This window comes from Lissotriton vulgaris, chromosome 11 (genome assembly GCF_964263255.1).
Source record: "Lissotriton vulgaris chromosome 11, aLisVul1.2, whole genome shotgun sequence".
In the NCBI taxonomy this organism is placed as follows: Eukaryota; Metazoa; Chordata; class Amphibia; order Caudata; family Salamandridae; genus Lissotriton; species Lissotriton vulgaris.
The window spans coordinates 882912560-882935764 of record NC_141699.1 but is presented as its reverse complement, the minus strand read 5'-3'; the positions used below and the strand labels follow the sequence as shown (position 1 = coordinate 882935764).

Here is a 23205-nt window from a genome sequence, read left to right as displayed (position 1 = left end):
CAGACCAGCCCCCCCCCCCCCCCACCCCCCCTCCGTACATTGCCTAGTGAGGTAGCACAGCGAGCGACTCTGACCACTACGTGGGCGGTTTGGCACCAGCCCCCCCCCCCCCTCATTTTGGCAAAGATTGTGAAAATTGTAAATTCTACAACACTTTTTTCATTATATACTCTATTGTATTCGCTTTAAAGCATAGTAAATGATGACAATACAGTGCACCAGGATACAGCAATCCATGTTGGGACCCTCCAATGATTCCCTTACTATCACCCTCAAGCAGCACCTCTCATCTCTCCATAGCCCCTCTCTCATGCATGTATTTTATTTGCTTTATAGCACCTCTCATACTAGAGTAGGGTGTTGTAGCACTTCATATCTCTCACACCCACACACCCACACACCCACCCACACACACACCCACCCACCCACCCACACACACACACACGCGCGCACACGTGCACACACACACACACACACAATGATTAGTATGTGAGGAAATCGGTGTATAGAAAATGTTACATGATGCAACGGGGATTATGAGGTGTAGGCAGTTTTTTAGGAGTGCTTGGTGCGGAGAAGCACAAACCTGGCATTCAAAAGTGGTTATGGTTGGCAGAAACAAATATGAATTTGTTTTTACCCAAACAACCCCTTTTTAGCAACATTAGAATTATGAAATACTCTGAAAAAACATAACTTTCTAACCTGTACCGTGCAGTTTCCATGCAGCTCTTTGACTGCAGTTCAAAGCTTTCTGTGCTAGATTACGAGTTAAGTTTATGAACTGCACAATAACAAAAGGGCCCCCATTGCGAAAGCAGTAACCCCACTGAGCTATGCACCCAAAACTGCCATAAGACAAACCTCTGAGTTCTTTCCAGCAGGAATACTAATCACTAGGGATATCTGGACTCTTTTATTGCTGCTGAAAACTGCTGGATATACAAGAAACGCTGCAGTGGGTGCTTTTTAAACCATTAACATATTTCAAAACACAGGGAGGCTGGAAACGAAAGTGAGGACTGAGTGAAAATATACTGGCCTGCTGATTTTGTTACTGTCTGTCAATATTGCTTCACTCCTGCAAACCGGCCTCTAGTAACAAAACCTGGCCCCACCCTTCAAGCCTCCCTGGGAATTGCCCGATGCCGGGTCCGGTCTTGAGTAATAGTGTCCCTAAACTGTTCCGTTCAGTCAAAGGTTTCAGTAATTTATTTTAACCTGTGTTTATTGGCTGGTAGATATAGTAGGAGTTAGGATTATTTTAAAGAAAATATGTGAAGCTTTTAGATATATGAATGAACAAATGATTGTATTCAATTATTTAAAATTGTTAACACTAGTAAATACCATTCAATGAAGCATTACATTTTTGTACACATTACAATATTTCATTAATTATAGGAACATATTCATACTAACAATCTGCAGAAGTAATTTAAAATAATTAAAATCATCCAGTAAAAAATTGAAAGTATAAAATGTTACCATTCCTTTATTTTAGAGCTGTAAGACCATTCAGTCTTCATTTTATTATTTATACATATACCAAAATGTGCACGTTCTGTGGTGGTGTTTGTAGTAAAACAAGATGCTAATGCGCTTCTGCAAGTAGTGATTATGTTATTTAGAAACTTTGGCCTAAGTACAGCTCCGCTTGCAAGCAAAAATACTGGGCAGCAACAAAGTACATGTGCAAGCATTTAGAAATATCCAAACAGTTATTCAAAACACAAGAGAGTAAATAGTCTACTCTAATTTAGGAAAATATAGTAAAATCTAATAAACAAAATGACATCTTTAATAATGAAACCCCAATAAGAGGATCCAGTAATATGAAATGTAGAGGATTTAAGGCTAAAAAGAAAAACAGCTAGAAAAAGTAAAGAGCAAATAATAGTTCATGGTTGCAGGTGACCGGCACCTAGGTTCGATTTCAAGCCAAATGCAACAGAGCGCAGGTCGGCTACACTAAGCAGGTTCATCCTGGTTGGGTGTTTTACCTTTGGACACAGTCTCTCAAATGAAAAGTGGTCAGCAGCTGATCCTGGGAGTCAACTTTATTGTCATAGGTACAAGTGGGAGTATGTCAGGTCTCTTAACCGGTCTCAAAAAGCAGGTACAGTCTTTCTTTTCTTCCACAGCTCCAGAAAGTTGTCTGAGGAGGGTGCCTTGAGGTGCCATGTTTATTGTTACCACTAGCTAGGGGGTGGTGGCGACTCCTGGCTCCTCCTTAACTAATGGAAATAAGTTATTGGGGCTACCCTATGCACATTCTGCAGCACTTTATCATCTTCGCAGAATTGGTAAAATCCGAAGGTTTTTATCCTCAGAGGCTCTCAAACTTGTTATTATGGCCCTTGTCACTTCACGCATTGACTATGCGAACTGCCTATATGTGGGGATCACCGCGTACCACCTTCACCGGCTTCAGCTGGTACAAAACCAGGCGTCCAGATTGGTTTTTCAACAGCCTAAGCACCAACACGTCATACCCCTGTTGAAAAGACTGCATTGGCTCCCGGTCGTGTCCCGCTGTATCTTCAAAATGGGCTGCACCGTTTTCAATTCTCTTTCTGCTCGTGCCCCTGTCTTTATTTCTCTTTGCCTCAACCGTCACATTCCCTCAAGGTATCTCAGGTCCTCTGCTCACAATCTTCTAATTACCCCCAGGTACAAACGTAAGAAACATGGTGGTGCCTGTTTCTCTTTTCTTGCCCCTTCTACCTGGAACTCTCTCCCTCTCCGGCTTAATCCCGACTATATCAGTTTTCGTAAAAACCTGAAAACCTATCTGTTCCAGCTAGCTTTTGATTAGCCTCCTTACTCACAGCTGCTTCCTCTCTCCACCTGTCTCTGAGCGCCATGAAACCAATTGGTGTCCGTGCGCGGTAACAAGTTCTTTTAACATAACATAACATTCATGTTTTCCCTACTGTAAATAATCCCATTGATTACCTTATGTTGAAATATTGAAAATGGGCAACCCTTTGTCCCTATGCTGAGCCTGTGTGCCCATCCAGAAGTGTCTTGGGAATTGAGCAGTTCTCTGTTCTATTGTCACTCGAAACAGGTTCCCACGTTACATTTACTTGCATAAGGGCAGGCCCGTTACAAGTTAATGAAGTTACTAGGTCCAGCCTAACTTGTTTTCATGCAAGGAGAAGAAAAATTCCTCCTCACATCCAGGCTATTTTCTCTGTTCTGGGAGCAATTTTCACACCTCATTCAGGTCTAGCACTAGCTGAGTGGCTGTGGGAGAGCGAATGCAAAATTAGCCTTCAGAAGCTTCAAGCAGGGAAAGGGTAACTTTCTGAAAGTTACTTTTGCCATTAAAAATAAAATGTCATCATTTAATTGTTTTTTATTAAATATAGTGGTTGAACTAATTAGCTAGCTTGTCCCATATCCGAGATAGCAGCATTATAATTTGATATTGCTTCCCAGGTTCTCACTATCAGTCAGTCCGAGCCTTCTAAAGTGAAAATAGGTTTTGTTGCTAGTCACTGTATAGGCATGTAAATCTCATGTTCCTTGTTCCACTTGTAAATACAACGCAACAAAATTTGCATGTTACAAGCCCCATATAAAGGTCACTCATTACTATTTAAAAATAACGTTTTTCACTGTATTTTGACAGAGCAGGCTACAGGATTAAACTGCAGCAATGAAGCAATAAGGCAGGCCTGAAGCTATGTTTTCCTTTGTCACGCTGGAGGATGGCACAATCTGAGCTGTAGACCAGAGGTGATAATTAACGTGCAGCGCCATGGGTCTATTTCTATTCCATATAATATATCCTTATAGGAGAGTTAGATGTCCCAATCTTGGATTAGTCAAGATTTGCATGTTTACAGTAGTGCCCTGTGTGCAGAGTTACCAAAAATATCCATACAATTCAGTTGAAAATGGGGTTGACTTCACAAAAAAATTTCTCTCAACGTCCATTTTGTTTTCCATGAGCCAACCCATTTCATTTTTGTTGGTTTTCCTACAGCATAGCAAGATTTTTTGGTATCTTTTAATTAAAAGCTTTGGCCATCAGAACCCTTTATGAAGCTCATAAACTGAAACTCAAACAAAACAAATGTACTTAAATTGCTGAGCACATCATCCTTCACAGTAGTTCCCATATTCCTTATCTCAAATCAAGTCATCTAATAAAATCACCAAATGATCTCTTATAACCCCAGATTGCAAAATTACAAGCCTGCCATTTACAATGGGTCATCCCACGTATTTCATCAATATCATAAAATCTCTGTCTGCATCCCTGAAAGCCAACTTCCTCAATTAAATACTTTCACTAAATTTTAAATTTCATCCTACTCAAGAGGTACCTGACAAGGTTGAAAATAAAAACTTCTGCTTTTACGATGAATTTACAAAATGCATTTATTAAATTGTGATAATAGGAAAAGCAAGAAGAGGGGCATGCATCCAAATCTCTTTTGACCTGAATTAGTTGCTGAGGTGTTCACCTCCTGTGCCTCTCCCTGCGATATCAGCGATTCTTAGGGGCATATCCGCTTCCATGGGAGGGGTAGGGACTCGTACTTTCAGCATGGAGCAGACTTTCCTTCTATGACACACAATGTATTCTACCACATTAGTAAACCTCTGTGAAATATAATGTTTGGGAATTTCCAATGTATCCTACAACTCCACTATATATTTCTCTCCCCCCTTCCTGAATATTAACCATTGAGATTGCTCCTGTTTATTTTTGAGAAGCTGACTTTCCCTCACCTCACAGGGTCAGGGACTTCCTCCGAGATGGACAAACAAATAGTTAGAAGGGGACGGGCCATAACCACCCATTCATTCTGTATCCAAGGCACAGCCACTGCCTTGACAGAACCAGTTGTTAAATAAAAAAGAGGGTGCACTCACATAAATTGGGTAGGGCCAAAGCAGAACCACAACCTGTTCCCCGCCATTGGTAGGCACCGGAGAGCATTCAAACAAGGCTATTAAGGGTGTAATCGGAGGAGGGTCTTGTAAGGACACATAACCCAAAAGGCCCTACATGAGGAGTGGAAAAGCAGTTAGCAGTGAAGATAACCTGGAGTTCTATAGGGTGTTCTTACCACTGATGAGAGTTGGAAAACTTTGAATGAAAAAAACGGACCCTGAACAAGTGGAATTAAGACTGCTGTTATATTTGAGACTTTTAGATCTAAATGTGGAAGTAGGGTGAGTTGTAATATCCTACCACTCAGTAACTGTAACCACAATATAGAGCTGTAACTACTAACTTCCTAATCCAGTGGTGCTTCCTGAATTCACATAATCCTACAAACAAACCTCTGCCTTAAAAACAACTGCCAAACATGAAATGAAAATGGAAACCATCATATAACCTGCCAAGGGTCCTATTCTCATGGACATTGACTCCACCACCAGCTTGAGACAAAAACAAGTCCTTTGGATATTAAAAAGAAAACATCAAGCAGTCCTACTTAACACTGTCCCTGTGAAGTATGCTAGGTACAATCAAAAAATGAAGATAGTGTCTATGGTACAATACCCATTTTAATGTTTGTTCTCTATTCTTTCCCTTGTTTTTCAATAGTCTTAAAGAAATTGAGTTCTTCCCTGTGAGATAGTGAACATCCAGAATATTTCGATTAATAAACTACAACTACTTAAAATTAGCACTCAAACCTGTCCCCTCCCAATTATAATAGAAAACAACTGAAACAGCTACCGCAGGACAACATGTCAAAATCACCAGACCATTGCATCTAAATCAGAAACCATACTGCAAATCATGGTACCCCAACAAGTCTCAAACAATGGCGCAAACTTTTTAACCTGTCTCCTACAGTACAAATTTAAAAAGATATCAGGATTTTTTTTCTAAATGCTCCAAATGGGCTTCCATTATCCACATTGTCTTGTCTCCAAACCACTTGCAAGTATATGAACTACTAGAATCCAGGACCCGATGGCGTTCTTAAATATTAAATGTTAACATATTCTAGAAGCATGTCTCCAAAGAAATCATGAACACAAACCTTACAATAAGAAAGCTTCTTTCCTGCCTACTCCTCCTATCAAGACAAAAATCAGACTCCTGGATTGACTGATGGTGATTGCATTACCGAGAATACAGTAAAAAGGCCCATGATCTAATCGCATTTACCGAGATGGGGAAATGTGTTGGTAAATCTACAGAATTAAAGAAAACTGTTGACAATTACTCAAAAGCATCTAACTTGAAAACCACTTGGTTGAAGATGGCACTTCACTGTGAGACGAAGTACCAAAACCACCAGAATCCTTCAACACCAGTTATGAAGTCACAAACCTAGAATTCCTAACCCTTCCAAGTATCCTCTACTCACTTATCTATATATTGAGATTCACCTCTGACTCGCACTATTGCACACTCCATAACCACACAATGTTTCACCATAACTAAATTGTTACCCACCCCCATTGTCCTTTCTATTATATACCATTACACCACCCCATCACACCCCCCACCCTCGTCACCCAATTCATGAATTCTATATCTACTCCGGGTCTTTCCAAATCATTAACCCATCACCACTGTCCTATCTTTCACTGTTTCACTTCCTTGCATGTTACCATAATCCTGCTTGTTCAAACAACATTTTCTAAATGTATCCTATTCCCTCTCAAAAGAGACCTTCGAGAGGATTAAAATGTAAATTACATTTGTTCACCAGTCCCCTATGTGCTTGATCTTGGGCCAGCTGCTTGTTCTATAAGTAGCCCAATTTGAATATTATAAACTTTGTGGACTCGCAGGGCCCCTAGAAAATAATCGACATCTTCACAATTGCACACCTAGGAGTTTGGTGGATCGAGGACAGTGTAAATCTAATTTTTATTAGGCAATGTGTTCCAGAGACAGGGTACAAAGGAGTATTTCATAATGCAATCAAATAAGAAACGGCTGACTCAAAGTGAGTGAGCTCTAGAGCCCAATATGGAAAACTCATAGAGGTTTATTACAAAATTCAAACCGACAATGCAGAAATAATGGAATGCCGAAGATGAGTTACAAAGTAGTCTATCAGCATAAAGGCCATCCATGCAGAATAATAGAAAATCTGTGAAATGCTAAGTGCAAAATGTTCAGCAAATTAAGAAATCGGGTCACATCCCTAGTAGCATAGGAAAAGTCTTGTTCCTCACCCCATAGTTTAAGCCTTGCAGGTGTCTCCAAACCGATCCTGGAGGGCCGGATCCATGCCAGCTTTTTTGGATATCCCCATTGAGATACATGTAGTAATTTTAAAAATATGGCATGGATCCGGCCCTCCAGGACCGGTTTGAAGACCCCTGATTTAAGGGTTAACAAAGCCAATTTATCCATAGAGGAACATTAGAACTGCAAAAGGATTTTGGTCTGAGCAAAGAAATGCATTTTCATCAAATCAGAATGTAAAAATATAAAATGCCACTTAACCCTACCAGCTGAGCACTAATCCACTACATGAATATTGATTGAGGGGCTAAAATAATATCGGGAGGTATCCGAACAAACTAGTTGCACAGGGAACCGTTCTGATTGTCAAGTCAAATGATCTTTATTCGGATTGTAAAACATCCATAAAAGTACAGCATAAAATCCAACAATAATATAAAACACAGATTCCGTCCCACTTATACAAACTCATAATATACAATTTAATCATGTGCAAAAGTACAATTCTTAGTGCAAAGTATGCATTGTGCAATAAGCAGATGTGCAAGAAATAAGCATAGTGCAAATATTTCAGTCAATTAGCAGAGAAGCACATGATCGTACAGCTGCTTTAAGAAAGCTGCTCACTCTGAGGATGGCCTCATCCGTCTTTAACATTAAAATATCTTTAAAAGCTAGATTAGAATCGGTCAGAGCGTTTTTCCTACAGTACGGCATTATAAAGTGCAAAGTGTGCATTCTGTAAAAACTGAAAAAGAAAATGAAATGGAGCAGACTTTGTGTACCACCAAGATTGCAGGGACATTTTAAGTTTCCACACATTTGTTAAAACCTAACGGAAAACAGAGTAAGTTTATAATGCTTCCGTCCCTGAATCGGAATAGCAGACTCCTATTCCATCTGCCTAGTTTTAAGCATAGATAACTCTGAGGCGGGGCAGATGGTTTCTCACATAACTCCATAAAGGAGGTGTATCTAATTGTAGAAGATTTTGTCAAATCGCGCCTTAGCCTCTCCTTGCGGTAACAATCGTAGAGAGCCCTTTTTGTTAAATTCTTATGTGTTTGATCAATCAGTTGTGGGGATGTAAAAAGGTGGCCCAGGCCCACACTTGATAAACTGTTTTCTACAGCCCTAAACCAGGGTATACAGTTAGCCTTCTCACATTTTAGGCAGTCCCTAATGATATCACGTGACAGGGAGGCAGCGGAATTACACCAGATTTTTATCCAAAACCGTGCGGGTCTGGATCTTATAAAATCTTCAATATAAAGGAGGTTTAATTCCCTATGACAAATAGATGTTGGTGCACTTATGACCCCCCTAAAATCTTCCGACAATCTGTTTTCTTCGGTCTGTAATTGTGTGCTGTTGGAATAACCCCATATCTCGGCACCATAGGTGCCCACAGGTAGACATTGTGTTCTATAGATTTGTAAGAGTGACACAATCACGTCTGCTTGTTTGGGTTGGCGAAGGGAGGTTCAAGAGTTAATGGCCTTGCTCATTTTATTCCTTCCCAGGGCGACATGGGGTTGCCAAGAGCCAGTGTTAGAAAATAACAGACCGAGATAAGGGAAAGTGCAAGTGCTTTTTAAAATATCATCCCCTGATTGAATGTGGCTTATTTAATAACTTTTAGGGCCGCAAGACTTTATAAATGACGTTTTAAAGTTCGTACAAAGGCCCAGGTCTGCCATGAATTTAACAAAGCCAGAAATTAAAATTCGCAAGGCATTAGGGGTGCGGCCCATAAGGACCGCATCGTCCGCATACAGTAATGCGGGAACAGGATTGCCGTTAACATGCGGAACATCATTAGTTAATTTGCTCAGACAAACACTCAGATCATTTATATACAGGATAAAAAGTAGGGGGGCTAGAACACAACCTTGTCTGACCCCCTGCTGATTAAAATGTCATTAGAGACTTCACCATCATTATTTATACGAACACGAGCTTTCAGATCACTATGAAGGTGTGCCAGAAAATAAACTAAAGATTCATCTAAACCATAATTTAACAGAACTGACCATAAACGGGAGCGATTAACAAAATCAAACTCTAACTTAAATCCATAAAACCAAAATATATGGGTGATTTTTTGGCAATCTTATATTTAGCCATAAGTAGGTTAAGGTTCAAACACTGTTCCACCGTACCCACTTTACTCCTGAACCCTAGCTGGCAGGGATGTAAGATGGTATGTTCTTCCGCCCAAACACTAATTCTATTAAAAAGAACCCTGCCTAAGACTTTTAAAGTATTATCAATTAATGATATTGGGCGATAACAGCCAGGGTCAGGTCTGTTGCCTTTTTTTAATATGGGTACGATGGTACTACAAGACCATGTTTTCGGGACAGCAGTGGTGAATAAATTATTGAAGACATTGCATAACAAGGGTGCCCAAAAGTCAGGTTCAGATTTAATTTGATCGATGGATCAACCATCTGGGCCAGGAGCTTTGTTGCCAGCACTTTCAGTGATTGCGTCCTCAACCTCAGACAACAGAATATTTAAAGGCTGTGTAGCAGGGATAGTTATAATTGGGTTGCCAATCGCAGAGGCGTCATAGATCTTAGAAAAATGGTCAACCCACGCATCCCCTGTGATATTGCAATTAATGGGACAGATGTTAGAGCCCAGTGACCTAAGATTCTTGACAGCCCTCCAGAATCCTCCAACGTCTCGTAGGGCTGCGGTCCAGACAAGGGAATCCCAGTGATCTTTTAATAGTTTGTCTGATCTAGTTTTTAGACAAAGTTTGTATCTGAGTCTCAAGGTCCTTACCAGAGACGGGTCTCGTGGTACTGCAGTAAGGGCAGCCCGGAGTTCCCGGTTGGCTTTGGAGCAAGAGGTGTCGAACCACCTGGGATTGGTATTAGTGTGGGCTGGAACTGGTTTAGAGATTTCTCCTTTTATTACCTTGCATAGCTCACAAAAGGAGTTAACAATGTCAAGCCCTGGGCTGGTGGTTGATAGACCTACTGAAACTAGAGTAGGATCTTTTTTAATGACTCTAGCCAAGACTCCTTGGTTGTCTATCCCCCTCCAAGCCACCCTTAACCTGCCTGTTGATGCTATTTAGTTTTTTGCCCCAATTTCTATTCTATTTGTTGGTGTTTTGATTGATTTGAGGCAAATTAAAATTGGATAGTGGTCGCTATACGGAGACGTAATGACCTCAGATTTCAAAAGGAGATCCTCAAGGAGGGATGAAATTAAAACATAATCAATAGTGGTAGAGCTCCCACGGCCGATGTACGTAGGGGCGGGTACGTAGATCACATCCATATCCAATTTCTCCATAGCATCAATAATAATAATAATAATAATAAATATACTTTATTTAGATATATAAAACATATCTTTAAAAGATTCTTCCAGCACATTAACACAGTCTTATAACTTAAAAGAGATTAAGAACAAAATAAAATGGGGCCTGCTTAACAGCGCTTACAGCAACGTGTCAGTTTAGATATTAGCCCTCCCAGAAAATGCAGATGGAATTAACTACATATTATTCTGCACAATGGTCCAATTTTACTAAAAGACTATAAGCATGCTGAACGAATGTGGCCAATTTTATGTTTAAAACAGTGTTCTCTAAGGACAGAGCAGCAATAATGGCGTGTCTAAAAGTCCGAACTCCCAGCCTGTTCCATTTCGACCTAAGTAGGCGTCTGCGTTGGAGGATAAAACAAGGGCATATACAAAGCACGTGCAAAAAAGTTTCGTTTGCTGACCCACACCCTCTGCACGTTTGATCAGCCCTTTTTTGACGCCATACAGGGAGATTTTGAAGGAAGCGCCAGTCTCCCAGTCTTAGGGCGATCAGACATCGCTTTAAATGATAGGAGAATGTTGTTGAAAGGTAATTTGCCGGGGATAGTCGTTTATAGCAGTTGATTACTGCCCAAGCATGGCTGCGTTTCACAAGGAGAGCTTTGTCCATGATCAGGGATTTCAGTCTTGTAGCTTTTTTGATTGTATTTTTGAAGGCAGTCTGGCTTGGGTTAAGGGCCCACAGATCCGCAGCAGACATTTGTTGTATGTAGTCATTTAGGAGGCGGCCGAATGTTCCCCCCGGATTGCTCATACTGATTTCGTTCCAGACCAAGAATTCCAGAGTACCAGCTTCTGCCTGTCTCAGTTTGTGGATCAGGTTAAGATATGAGCCAAGATTAGAGGATTCATAGTTAATTAAGCCCAACTCTAATCTGACCTGTGCTGGCGAGGAGGAACTCTGCAAATGAAGTAATTTCTTATAGAGTTTAGTTAGTTTATTTAAGGAATTATTCATTTTTCCCTTAAAGGTCTCTATGCCATACGAAAGTGTGGGCCCGATCTTTGCTCTGAGCACTTCCAATAGGGGCAAAACCGTGGGGCCTGAGAGTCTCCTCGAGAGCTTAGCCAAGGATATCATTAGCGCTGTAGCCTTGGCTGCAATCACAGTGCTCTGTTTGGTGAAACTGCCCCTGGAGTCCAAATGGACCCCTAAGTATTTGTATGATTTGCCGATAGAGATGGTTTCTTTGTGTATTGTCCAGCCTCCACCGCTGTAGCATTTTTTGCCAAACGGAACAACCATAGTTTTTTTCATGTTAATTTCTAACTGGTGGTTAACCGTGTATTGCAGTAAGGCGTCCAGGAGTCTCTGTAGCCCCACTCTAGTGAGACTGAACAGTGCCAAGTCGTTGCATATAAGAGATTGCATAATGCCGTGCCTCCTACTTTTGGTGGATGGCTAATTACTTTCTCTAGAGAGCTTGATAGGTCCGCAATGAATAGATTGAAGAGAAGGGGAGCCAGCACGCATCCCTGTTTGACACCACGAAAGGTCCAGATTTTCCGGGAGAGATGCGTGCCAGACCCTAACTTTACTCGAACCCATGTGTTGGAGTACAGCAAGATGATGGAATTCAGGATATTATCTGGGATTCCCCACTGCTTCAGTTTTTGCCACAGAGCAGCCCTAGGCACCCTATCAAATGCTGCCTTGAAATCGACAAAGCAGCAAAAAATCATCCTGGAATTTGTATGGGCTTTGTCAATGATGGTGGAGATTGCCAATAAGTTTGTCATTGTTCCTGATTTGGCAACGAACCCCGTCTGATTTAAAGGAATCTGATTTTTGTCCTTTTCCCATTGTCTGAGATCCTCCAAAATGAGGCCTGCAAAGTGCTTTGCCTCTATGTCCAACAAGGCAATTAATCTGTAGTTGTTCGGGTTGCCTCGTGCTCCGGCTTTAAAGATGGAGTGGATAATAGCACCCCTCCAAGAGTCGGAATGATTTGGTGGCTCAGGGTGTAGTTAAAGAGATTTGATAGCACCTTGGACCAGAAAGGGGCGTCTGATTTGAATAGCCTCTGCGGCAGGCCATTCGGGCCTAGTGCTCCGTCTTGTCTCCCTTTCGCCAGTGCTTTGGCTACTCTTTCTACAGACAATTCCTCGAATGAGGAGGGCCCCTGCGTTTGATTGGCTAAAAGGTTCAATGTTATGCCTGTGCCAATGTCAGAGGCCCATGTTAATCCAGAGCGGTCGGGGTTATCTTGTGCCTGGAAATGCTGTTAAGTACGAGATCCAGTCTGCTTCCTGGATGTTCGCTGATCCAAAGGATGTTGTATTTTGACCGATGTTGTTGACAAGTGACCAAAATGTCTTTGAGTTCTGTTGTTTGCTTTCCCATACCAGTTAAACCCAGAATAGAGATTCCTGGTCCTTTCTCTCTTGGGTAACTGCCTTCCTGAATGCCTTTTGGGCTTGATGGTATATATCAAAGAAGCTGCTGTTCCCTGGGAATTTTAAAAGCAACCTCAGTGCATTGTTTCTTGTTCTTTTTAATGTTTTTATCATGGGGAGTGCTGTTGCTCCTACTGGTGGTGTGCGATTTGGGCCCTGCCTTGTCGCTGGGTAAGTTCTGATCAAATGTGCGCATAACTCGACCATATTGCTGTTGGGGAGGCCATTTGGTCTAGCGCACACATGATCACATCCTTGCCTGTTTTTAGAATACATTGACAGTTGGACTCACTCCATTTCAGGCGTTTTAAGTTATCGGAATATATTCCTTTGTATGTAGATGGTGCCTTTTTATGGAGAGCTAAATTTGTAGCAAAAAAAACGACCAATGGCCTATGGTCGCTTTCGAGCCTTGGCAGGACGGAGAAGCTAACCAAATTGGACAGAAATTCCGAATTACAAATAGTAAAGTCCAGATAGGATTTTGTTCTTCCTTTTGACCAAGTCCAGTTTGGGGGGGAATCACTTGCTGATCTTCCATTCACCACCAAATACCCAGTGTTGTAAAGTCTCAACACGGTGACCTCACCAAATATATTGAAAGCTTGCGTGGGGGGGGTTTGGATTGGGGGACAGCCTCAATTATGCTGGTCTGGTTGTGTCCTTCTGAGTTGGCTATATTCCCCTGGAAAAGGTTCGTGTAGAAGTCCCCTGTGATGATGCAGTCCGAGTTGGGATATTCTGTGGCTATATCGTTCATTGTTTCACAGAATCTGGCCAGGTCTTTTTTTGTGCGGGTGTTGGGATTAATATACACATTTATAAGTAAGAGCAATCGCTGTCTGCTCCGTAGATTGATTTTAACCCCCAGTAGCCAGTCTTCTTTCAGGTTAAGTTGACTGAATTCACCTTTTAGATTGTTGGATATGTATGTAGAGAGCCCGCCTTTAGGGTGGCCGAAGCGGCTGTCCCTCAATGCCTGTTTCCGATATTCAATGAATCCTTCAATGGGGCGGCCCTCAAGTTTCCATGTTTCCTGCAGGGCGATTGCCACATGTTCCCCCAGGAAAGACATAGTGTCTTCATTTGCAAATTTTTGGTGTAGGCCGCTGATGTTCCATGAGCACAGTGAGAAAAGTGGCTCCCCCTTGCTGCTGACCACACTGTGCTGTTGTATCCCTGGCAGAGGGATGGATTTTAATAAATTATATGTTTTTGCTGGTGGACCTATCACAGATGGTCAGTTTCTGCTTTTTATGGCCAATACTGCTGGCAGCCATCCCCAGGAATAGTCTGGTTCATTGTTTCTCACCACTGTTTCAGGGCGTTTAAGTTCTGTGTCCGGCCCTGAGGCATTTTTTAGAACCGAGAACGGCCTCCCATGCTCTGTATTTTTGGTGAAGGCCGGCTTGTTGGGTGTAGTTGCTCCTGATAGCAACGTGATTGGATACCCTGGTGTTGAAAAGGGGTGCACTCTAATCCCCCAATTCCGCAGTGTAGCCTTGTGTTCGAGAAAGGCTCCAGCCCAACCTGCCTGCGTGAAAGTTACAACAGTGACTTCAGAGGGTTGGTTTCCTCGTGGGGGAAGAAATTCAATTGATTCGATGTTGTTCGTGTCCAGACCCACTAGCCCCGGTATGCCTTCCGCAAGTTTGATCTGTTAAGAATATCGTGCCGCCCCTTAGATTTGTACTCAGGGGCTAATAGAATCCGATGACACGATTGGTTGTCGCTTTGCGGCTCTGGTGCAATTGTCGGTTTGGGGATCAATTTTTCAATTGTTGCATCAGATCTGTTTTTATGTAGCATCTGTGGTGGTTGGAGGGGAGCCTGTTTTGATTGTGGAGTAGGACTGATCCGAGCGGCTATGTCATTGCAAATGGTTTTGGTGAAATTCAATTTTGACGTTCTTTTTTCATTCCCAGAAAGGGGGAGATCCATTGAAAGCCGAGATTTTCGTGCCGCTGACTCTTGTCAGGTGTTGCTTGACATTACTGGACTCACCCTTATACTTGTTGCAGGATCGCTACCCTCTTTTTTCGTTACCGAGGCAATTGTTGATGTTCTTAGACTCTGAGGGCTCCTCGCCAATTCTTGAGTGGGTAAGTCCACTGTTGGTCCATTCAAGATTGATGTTGGGTTTGTTGTAGATGCCACTGCACTGGGCTCTATGGAGGATTTTTTGTTTTCAGCTATAGAAAAAATGGGGAAGAGATTCTGATGAGCCAAGTTGGAATCAGCCCTGAGTTTGTTCCTTGCTTTGCGTTGATGTTTACGCTCTCTTTTACTGCACGGGGAATAGGCCTGGGAGAGGCCAGGGCTGATGGAGCGGGTGAAGAAACAAGACTATTGATTAGTCCGTCCTCTGATTTGACATGCTGGTTTGAAGGCACGGATGATGATTGAAGCGTGCAGATTTCATCCGTCGGTTTTATTGGAGCACTGTGGGGGTGACCTTTCACCGATGGAAGACTGTTAGTTGATCCTGTGGTATCCATTTCTTCTTCCTTTATTTTTGTATTTTTATTTTTAATTCCACAGTCCTCCTGTGGTTTGTCCTGTTCTTGATGTTTAGTGGGTTGCAATACGGCTGACACGTACCCCCCCCCTCAACTGCTTTACTTCCCTGATAACTGTAGAGAGGCAGTCTGGGAGCAGGGAGAGGGAGTCAATGATTGGAGAGCAGCAGGACGTTGGTTGAACAAGGTTTGCAGATGCTTGCGCTCTTAGAATTAATGAGTTCAATTGATCTAGTTTACCATCGAACCCTGACGTAAAGAGTGCCAAGGTATTTAGTAGATCAACTTGCACCTCTAGTTTTATTGAATGATAGTTAAGTGCGGTCACGATTTGTTGGAGGGTCTGCAATAGATGAGGCCAAGCACTGGTCGTAGTGTCCTCTTCAGTGTTACGTTTGTCATCCGGAGTGAGACTCGGGCTTGGGGGATTTGAGGTGGTTTTAAAGAAAAGGGACAGATTCGACATGGATTGGTCATTTGGTGCCATCTATGCTGATTGCCTTTGACATAGAGTCCCTATTTGGCCAAGAGATGGAGATAGCTTGTTTAAAGGACTTAGATCTGTTGATACTATTAATGTTTTTGTTGTTGGTGAGGTTAGCGAATTTAGGGGTGGGCAACTGCCGTTGAATTGCGGTGGCCCGGCTTGGCCATGGATTTGGGCAGTCGTTGTTTGCTGTGGGGAGCCCGTAAGTGGCTTAATCGGGAAGTGTGTACGTTGTTTCGGCAGAAGAGAAGCCTCTATTGAACACATGATATCTTCCAGCTGTAATTGCGATTGAGGGGCAACCCAGTTATCGTCTGCCAGAGGGGTAGAGAGCTTCTCTGGATTGAGTGGAACTGTTTGGGTGTTTTCCCTGTTTTGGTTGATGCATAGCATCAACTAAATCACGTGTTGCTAACAGGTCTAATAGTTCTTCACCTCTCCTACAAGGCAGGGAACTATGGTAAATGTGTGCGTTAAAATCGCCTCCCAAACAAATGCCATCAAAGCTACCATATTTTTGGCCATCCACTACTTCATCAATAAATGTAAACAAATCCAGAAAATTAATATTGGGAGGAGTTGTAAAATCATTATTATAAAAATTAATCCAGCATAAATTGAACCGTCCAGTATATTTCAATGCCATAAAATTTTTGTTGGTGGTTGGCAGTAGTTCAGTTTTAACACCAGCTGGAATTTTGACCCAAATTGATAAGCCCCCACTTGGGCGGCCAGTGGGGGGAGATGGAACAATCAAATTATGGCAGCTGTAACCCTCAAGGAGTAAAGATCTTGTACACCAAGTTTCCTGCAACATTAGGACATCAAAACTTGTTACCCAATCAATCCAAGACTTTATATTCATTTTGGCGTTGAGGCCAGCAATGTTCCAGCTCAAAATGGAGAATTCATAAAGGACCATAGTAGGGGTTTGGCCAGGAACGCCTTTTTTGGGACAAGATTACATCCTACACCTGTCTGAGGAATTCAACAATGTTGCACTAGAACAGGTGGGGAAGTTGCCAACAAGGGCCTCATTGTTGGTGTGATCATTAGCTGAGGTGTAAGAAAGAGTATCTAATGGTCAGTCCAAACTCCATGTATCTGCCAGTGCGAAGAATCTATTAAAAAGTGGGAAAGGCGACTGCGCTGGAAAAGGTTGAAAGGGATGTGGGGAAGAAAAGGCTTGCATAGGTGGGGGCCTGTAAAAATAACCCAAGGGCAAGAGTGACAACGGTGGAAGGTCCAGTGTTAGTGCTATTATGGTTAAGTATATATTTAGCAGTGCCAGGGTGCCTAAAATTTAGGACGATACAGTCCCCATTGAAATCTTTGCGTAAGGGACCAATCCAACTCGCACGACGGGCAGACAGAATTTCATTCCTAATATCATAGCCTACCCCCTTGTGTTTGGTCAACCAATCAATACACTTATTGTTCAACTGGACCCAGGATTCCCCCTGTCCTTCTTTGAGAGGTGAGACGCCAGCCAATACTAAAACGTAAGGGCAGGCGTCAGGTGGTAAATGAAGGGTGGGTTCTTGAGATTTTCTGGGTCTACTAGCTATTGGTTGGGCGTTCCTGGCGTTATTGCTGTTTTGTGCCACATGATTTACAGAAGGGATGGTTGTGTGATGACCCTCCTGTCTTATACTGTTAGAAGTAATAGTAGGGTTAGAAGAGCCTGCAACTACAGGAGGAATTGGCTTGGCTTTAGTGGCAGGTTTGGTCTGCCCTGAGTTAGTTGGCCTAGGTGTGTTATTGGCTATAGGGGTACTGCTAGCAGGTTTGGGAACCTCCTTTGTGCCGCTACTGCTGATGCTAGGCGCACTGCACAAAATAACCTTACTAACAGACTCCAGGTCCTTCAGAAGACGGTCACCCCTAAGCTGGTCAAGGCTAATCACCCCTTTCCTTTTAACCTCTTCCTTTTTAACGAAATTTTCTAATTTATCTAACCTTTTAAAAACGATATTAAATTGTTTTATCATTTGACATTCCAATTGTTTAAAAACAGTATCTACAATTGTCTCGATAAGATTCCCATTGAGCTTGGGTTGAATAATACGGTCAGTCAAAAACTCAGTCTGTGTGCCCAGGGAATAGTGATCATCACTAGAAATGGTTATGGACGGGGCTGGTACATCAGTTTGCGGTGTATCAATGTTGTCGATTTGATCCCCAGTTTGTTGTTGTTTCCCTCTGGTCCACATACTCTGCAGAGTTGGCTGGTTCTTATTACGGACAGGTTGCTTCCTTTTATTAACAATTGATTTCAAGGGGCCCCTTTTCCTTTTACCCTCACCAGCTTTGTTGTTCGTGGGCGGGGTGAAGTTATGAGCTGTACGGCACAGTCAGGCTGTGAGTCAATAGCTACGACCGGGCTGCTCTCCCCAGGCTGCCGTTCCGATGATATTAATGTAGTGGAGGGATTCATGATGGTAATTACAGGAGATAGCGGTAGGTTGTTAGGAGGGCTTGCTTGGGGTGAGTGTAAAACAGTGTTGTTATAACCAATGACATCCTCCTTTCTGTGTTGGCTATTTCCTCCTGGACCAGTGTTAGTGCATTTTCGGGTAGACATTCAAAGGAGGGAGGTGGGTTGGGAGAAGACATGGGAGCAGGCACCGTAGGCGTGTTTCACTTCCCCATGTTGGATTATACCCCTGCTCACCTCTTGTAGTGGATGTTAGGGCTATGGCCCAGCCCAGCCTCCTTCGGCCTCTGATGGCCACAGAGGGCCTGCCCTTTGCCCGGGCTTAGCCCAGCGCTGGTCCGCGCGCGGTCCCGCAACACGGGAACTGTGTGGAGTTTATGTGCCTCCTGGCGCTGTGGTTGCGGGTGGTGACCGCTTCCTGTTTCCTGCCGCTGTGCAGGCTGGGTGTTGTAGTTTGCCTTTGCCTGTCTCCCCTCCACTCGGCGGCCGCTGTAGGCTGGAGATGTGGCGGCGGGAGGGAGAGCGGCTGCAGGCTGGGCAGGTGCTGGCGAAGTGCGGGACCCAACAGGCAAGTCCGGCGAGTCCACAGATTGCCCCCGCTCCACCGAAACTGTGTGGAGTTTATGTGCCTCCTCCGATGTGATTGAATGTGGTACCATGTGCAATTGAAAGGTCTTTCAGAAACTGTCAAAGCGGGCTAGAACAGTGCATCCCAAATATTTTAGAAGCACACCAAGTTTTAGAAAGACATGTTTTGTATTGCATGAACTATTACGACTCCCCAAAAATGCTCACAGCCCAGCAGGGGGTCGTGACCGACAGTTTGAGAAACATTAGGCTACAGCCTTCTTCGAAGATAGTGTCATTCACCAAAAAATAAAAACACATGTTACTTGAATAGATGTGGCAGAAATAACACTGTTATGACACGAGTTTAAGACCAGATGGTGCCTACTTAAGGCATGGTTAACAAACGCCTGGAAAACGCACTTTAACACAATACAGCAAATTTGTTTTGCCTGCATTTGCTCCATGTCAGGGCACACGTGTGAATTCAAATTCCAGAGTAGATTGATCACATTTTTATTTAGACGCATAAATGTCATCCATTGAGAGTACACGTAAAGCATGGTTGGACTCCAGGCTTCATAAACTACCTACTTTGAATGATACCCCAACACTCAAACACATTTTGTCTGCTTGCTTTCGCAGATTTTCCTTGGAGCTGAGGCCAAAGATGAGCTGCACGTGGTAGCAGTGGAATCACAGAGCACCTACCATGGCGATCCAGTGCCCATTGCGTCTCTCAGGCCATCCATCCAGACAATGGTAAATCCTCTCATTTTAAAGTGAAGGTTGGTTTGAAGTGCACGTCACCTGTCATGCTCACAAATGGACCAGTAGCTCAACTATTTAATTCCTACCCCATAGTGGTAGGTATGTAGCATCCAAACCCTTTCCTTATACGATGAGGTACTTGTACAGGCTGTATGACACATGAAGAGTTAGTAAACTCTGCCATAGTGTGGAAACAGCTGATATTTCACAAAATAATGTTTGCCTTTTGTCACATGATCTAAACGGAGGAGGACGAAATGAGGTGAGATTAACCTCAACATATATAGATGAGCCTGTCAAAGCAAATAGCAGATAATCTAAGCAGATGGTTTCCGGGTTCTAGCATCAATCAACCAGGAAGCCCAACACGTTTGAAAGATAAAGCTTTAATTAAAAAACTTACAGCCAGATTCATCAAAGACCCGTTTTGCGAGTCTTTAATAGCGATTCATAAGGAATCGCTATTACAGACTCGCAAAACGGGATTCATGTAGGAATCGCAAAATAAAATGCGATTCCTACACATTCCTTATTTGCGATTAGCAAATTGCTAATCGCAAATAAGGAATACTCCCCATTCATTCCTAAAGGCCCATAGGAATGAATGGGGAGTATTCCTTATTTGCGATTAGCAATTTGCGAATCGCAAATAAGATAGCGATTTCAAGGGTGCCAGGGGTGTCCAAAGGACACCCTGTAGCACCCCTGACATGCAAATTTAAACAGGTGTTGCGCACACATGTCTGAAGGACATGTGTGTGTGTAACATGCAAAAGAAAAAAATGCACTAAAGTGCCTTTTTCTCTTTTTTGCAATTTACCACGAAGTCAGACTTCGTGGTAAATAGCGACCAAATATTGCGAATTCGCAATTTCAAATTGGTTGATGAATTGCATTTAAGGAATCTCTATTAGAGATTCCTTAAATCCAATTCCTCGCAAATATGCGATTTCGCTAATAGCGATTTTTGCATTTGGGATGATGAATCCCAAATGCAAAAATTGCACTCGCAGAGGGCCAGATTCTCAGAATCTGGCCCTTTGCGAGCGCAATTTCGCTTGATGAATCAGGCTGTGAGTCTTTGTCCCACAATAGACACATATGGTCGAACTCTTATTAAAAATCCGGTATGTTTTCCTTCGAAATAGGGGTCCATATAGCTTCATAATACATACTCTTCATATCAGCAGCCTACATCACTCCCATTGCACTCCACTATTTCACCAGAACCCTTTACTCCACTAACACTTCCCACTTTATTCCAAATCGTAGAAGTTCTAACATTCAGTGATTAAGAACTAGTCTTAAGCCTCACACTCTACGGACTAAAATGAGTATCATCTGCACTTTTTGTTTTTTATTTCCCCCGCATCCCCATGTGGGAGAATCCATCTTTACACCGCAGTCATTATATTGCACTACCTTTACATAGCAGTCATTACATCGCAACATCCTTTACATCACAAGTCATTACAACGCATCCCATTACATCGCATAGTACCCTTACACTATCTGACACTTACCCTACTGTTGCACTCACTGGAATTAGAATAGTAATTTTTACCCCTACACTAGGATGTCACCCCTTCTATTTTTCCGCAAGTGCCCTGAAGAAGTTCTGACCCCTGCATCCGGGTCCTGCACCGAAACGTGTCAGCTCATACTTTCCTAGTGGTGCAACTCCTCTACTAGCTGGGACATTAATAGTTGCTTTTGGGCAAACGATAAAAAAATGCACTAAAGACGTTAAAAGAATACTACATAGCAACTCATTGACAATACCGTTCAACTGTACTAGGAAATAGATGTTCTACAATATTAGTGTTCTATTTATATGTCTTGGCACATTTTGATGTACATGGTGTTTTCAATGTTGAGTTGATCGGTGTTTGTCTCGTGTTTTGTCCATATGTCTGGCTGAATGAGTGTAACCATGTTTTTAAATTCATGATTATGTGGGGTTTTCATGTATTATATTTGTTACACGTCTGGCTGGGAGGTGTCTTTGATATATACCAAGAGTTTCTGTGTATCCATTTTATGGATTTTGTATGAGCAGTTTTTTTATTTTGTTACTATTATGTATTACTTGCCTGCATAACAAATTAAAGGCTTTTTATATCCCAATAAAATTAAAAAACATTTTTCATTGAGGTCTTTATTCTTACCTTTGTGTCTGCACACTGTTCTTGCTTATTTTTTACCCTCTTTATTCAAAGACTTTGTTGCGTTATTAAGAAATTATTTTCAGGAAGTGGGTTTGGCTGTTTTAATAGCTTGTTTTCCCCTGTACCCCTGCCTAGGTATCATTACAGGGGCCCCCTTTTGTGTGATTGTTTTGTGTCCTTAGCTCACTATGTCCCCATCGGAACAGTCTAGCCACCATTGTAAACAACGGTTTGCCACCGCCGCGCTGACGTTTCAGGCAGGGTCGCGTCCTCTGACTTCAGCGCGCAGGGGAAGATTGGCCGCGTTACATATAAAAGTGCACGACTGCTCAGTTGCAAATATGCATATTTGACTGTGAAGAAGAAAACATTTTATTTTCATAGACCTTGGAAAGGCCTCTGTGCCTCAAGATCACACTAAGCTGACAAGCTAACTGCAGCCTCATTTCCGACAAAACTTTTTAATTTTTGTCAAATACTTTTCCATGTCAGCTTAGTCAGAAAAATCACAGTGGAAGTGATCTGACTGAACAAATTGAAATCTAATTATTTTGTCTTTGCATTTCAAACAAAAAAAACTTGCATTGAATACATTTTTTTCAGACCAGAGTTAATTCCTGAACATAATTAACTCGCCTGGGCTGAGGGACGGAATTAAATTTCATATGCAAATGAAAAGGCTGAAATCTGTTGACAGACGAAAATATAGCTGGGCAAAATAGGAGGTAGGAGGGATTTGCTTCCCTCTCTGAAAAATGAAATTTTTCCTGTTGTTCTACAGCTATTCTATTGGATAGCAGTAAACGGATATGGTGACCTGCAAGGAAATGACTAGTTCTTTCACAATCACACGAGGTACGGCAGTATCGTATCATTTCGCTATGAAACTGGTTTAGTGAGTATATGCAAAATATGTTGATATTGGCGTGATATTTCTCCTTTTTAATGGCATAATTAGTCTTAAAAAAAAAAATGCATTTTAAGACCAGCAATACGACTTTGCAAGAAGATCAGACCACATTTAGAAGTTTAGTTTCACAAGACTAGCTTTAGGCACATAAACTATCAATCTGCTGTCCCTGCCTGGTTACAATAGTCTGTTTCTTGCAGGGGGAGGGGTTTGGTTCTGAAAGCAGTGGCCTGGAGAGGATCTTGTGATTCCAAAGGAAGCTTCTAATCCATGTGGGATTTAAAATCAAATGGAGTTCCCTGTCTCTAAGTGGATTAGAAGCGAGTATATGGATTTAACTGGTCATATGTGAACTTGGATATTCCTGTAACTTTTTCCTCAAAACCACTGGCCACTTTAAAGGTATCCTGGTGATTTC

General features: G+C 42.3%; 1 protein-coding gene across 1 annotated transcript in view; it reads left to right on the top strand.

Annotated features, from left to right (window-relative positions):
* LOC147683642 (nucleoplasmin-like) overlaps window positions 1-23205 on the top strand; it is a 298974-nt gene that overhangs the window by 140391 nt on the left and 135378 nt on the right. The window contains exon 3 of the mRNA XM_086944883.1: window positions 19584-19700. Coding sequence (XP_086801009.1) covers window positions 19584-19700 — 117 coding nt within the window. The remainder of the gene's footprint in view (window positions 1-19583; window positions 19701-23205) is intronic.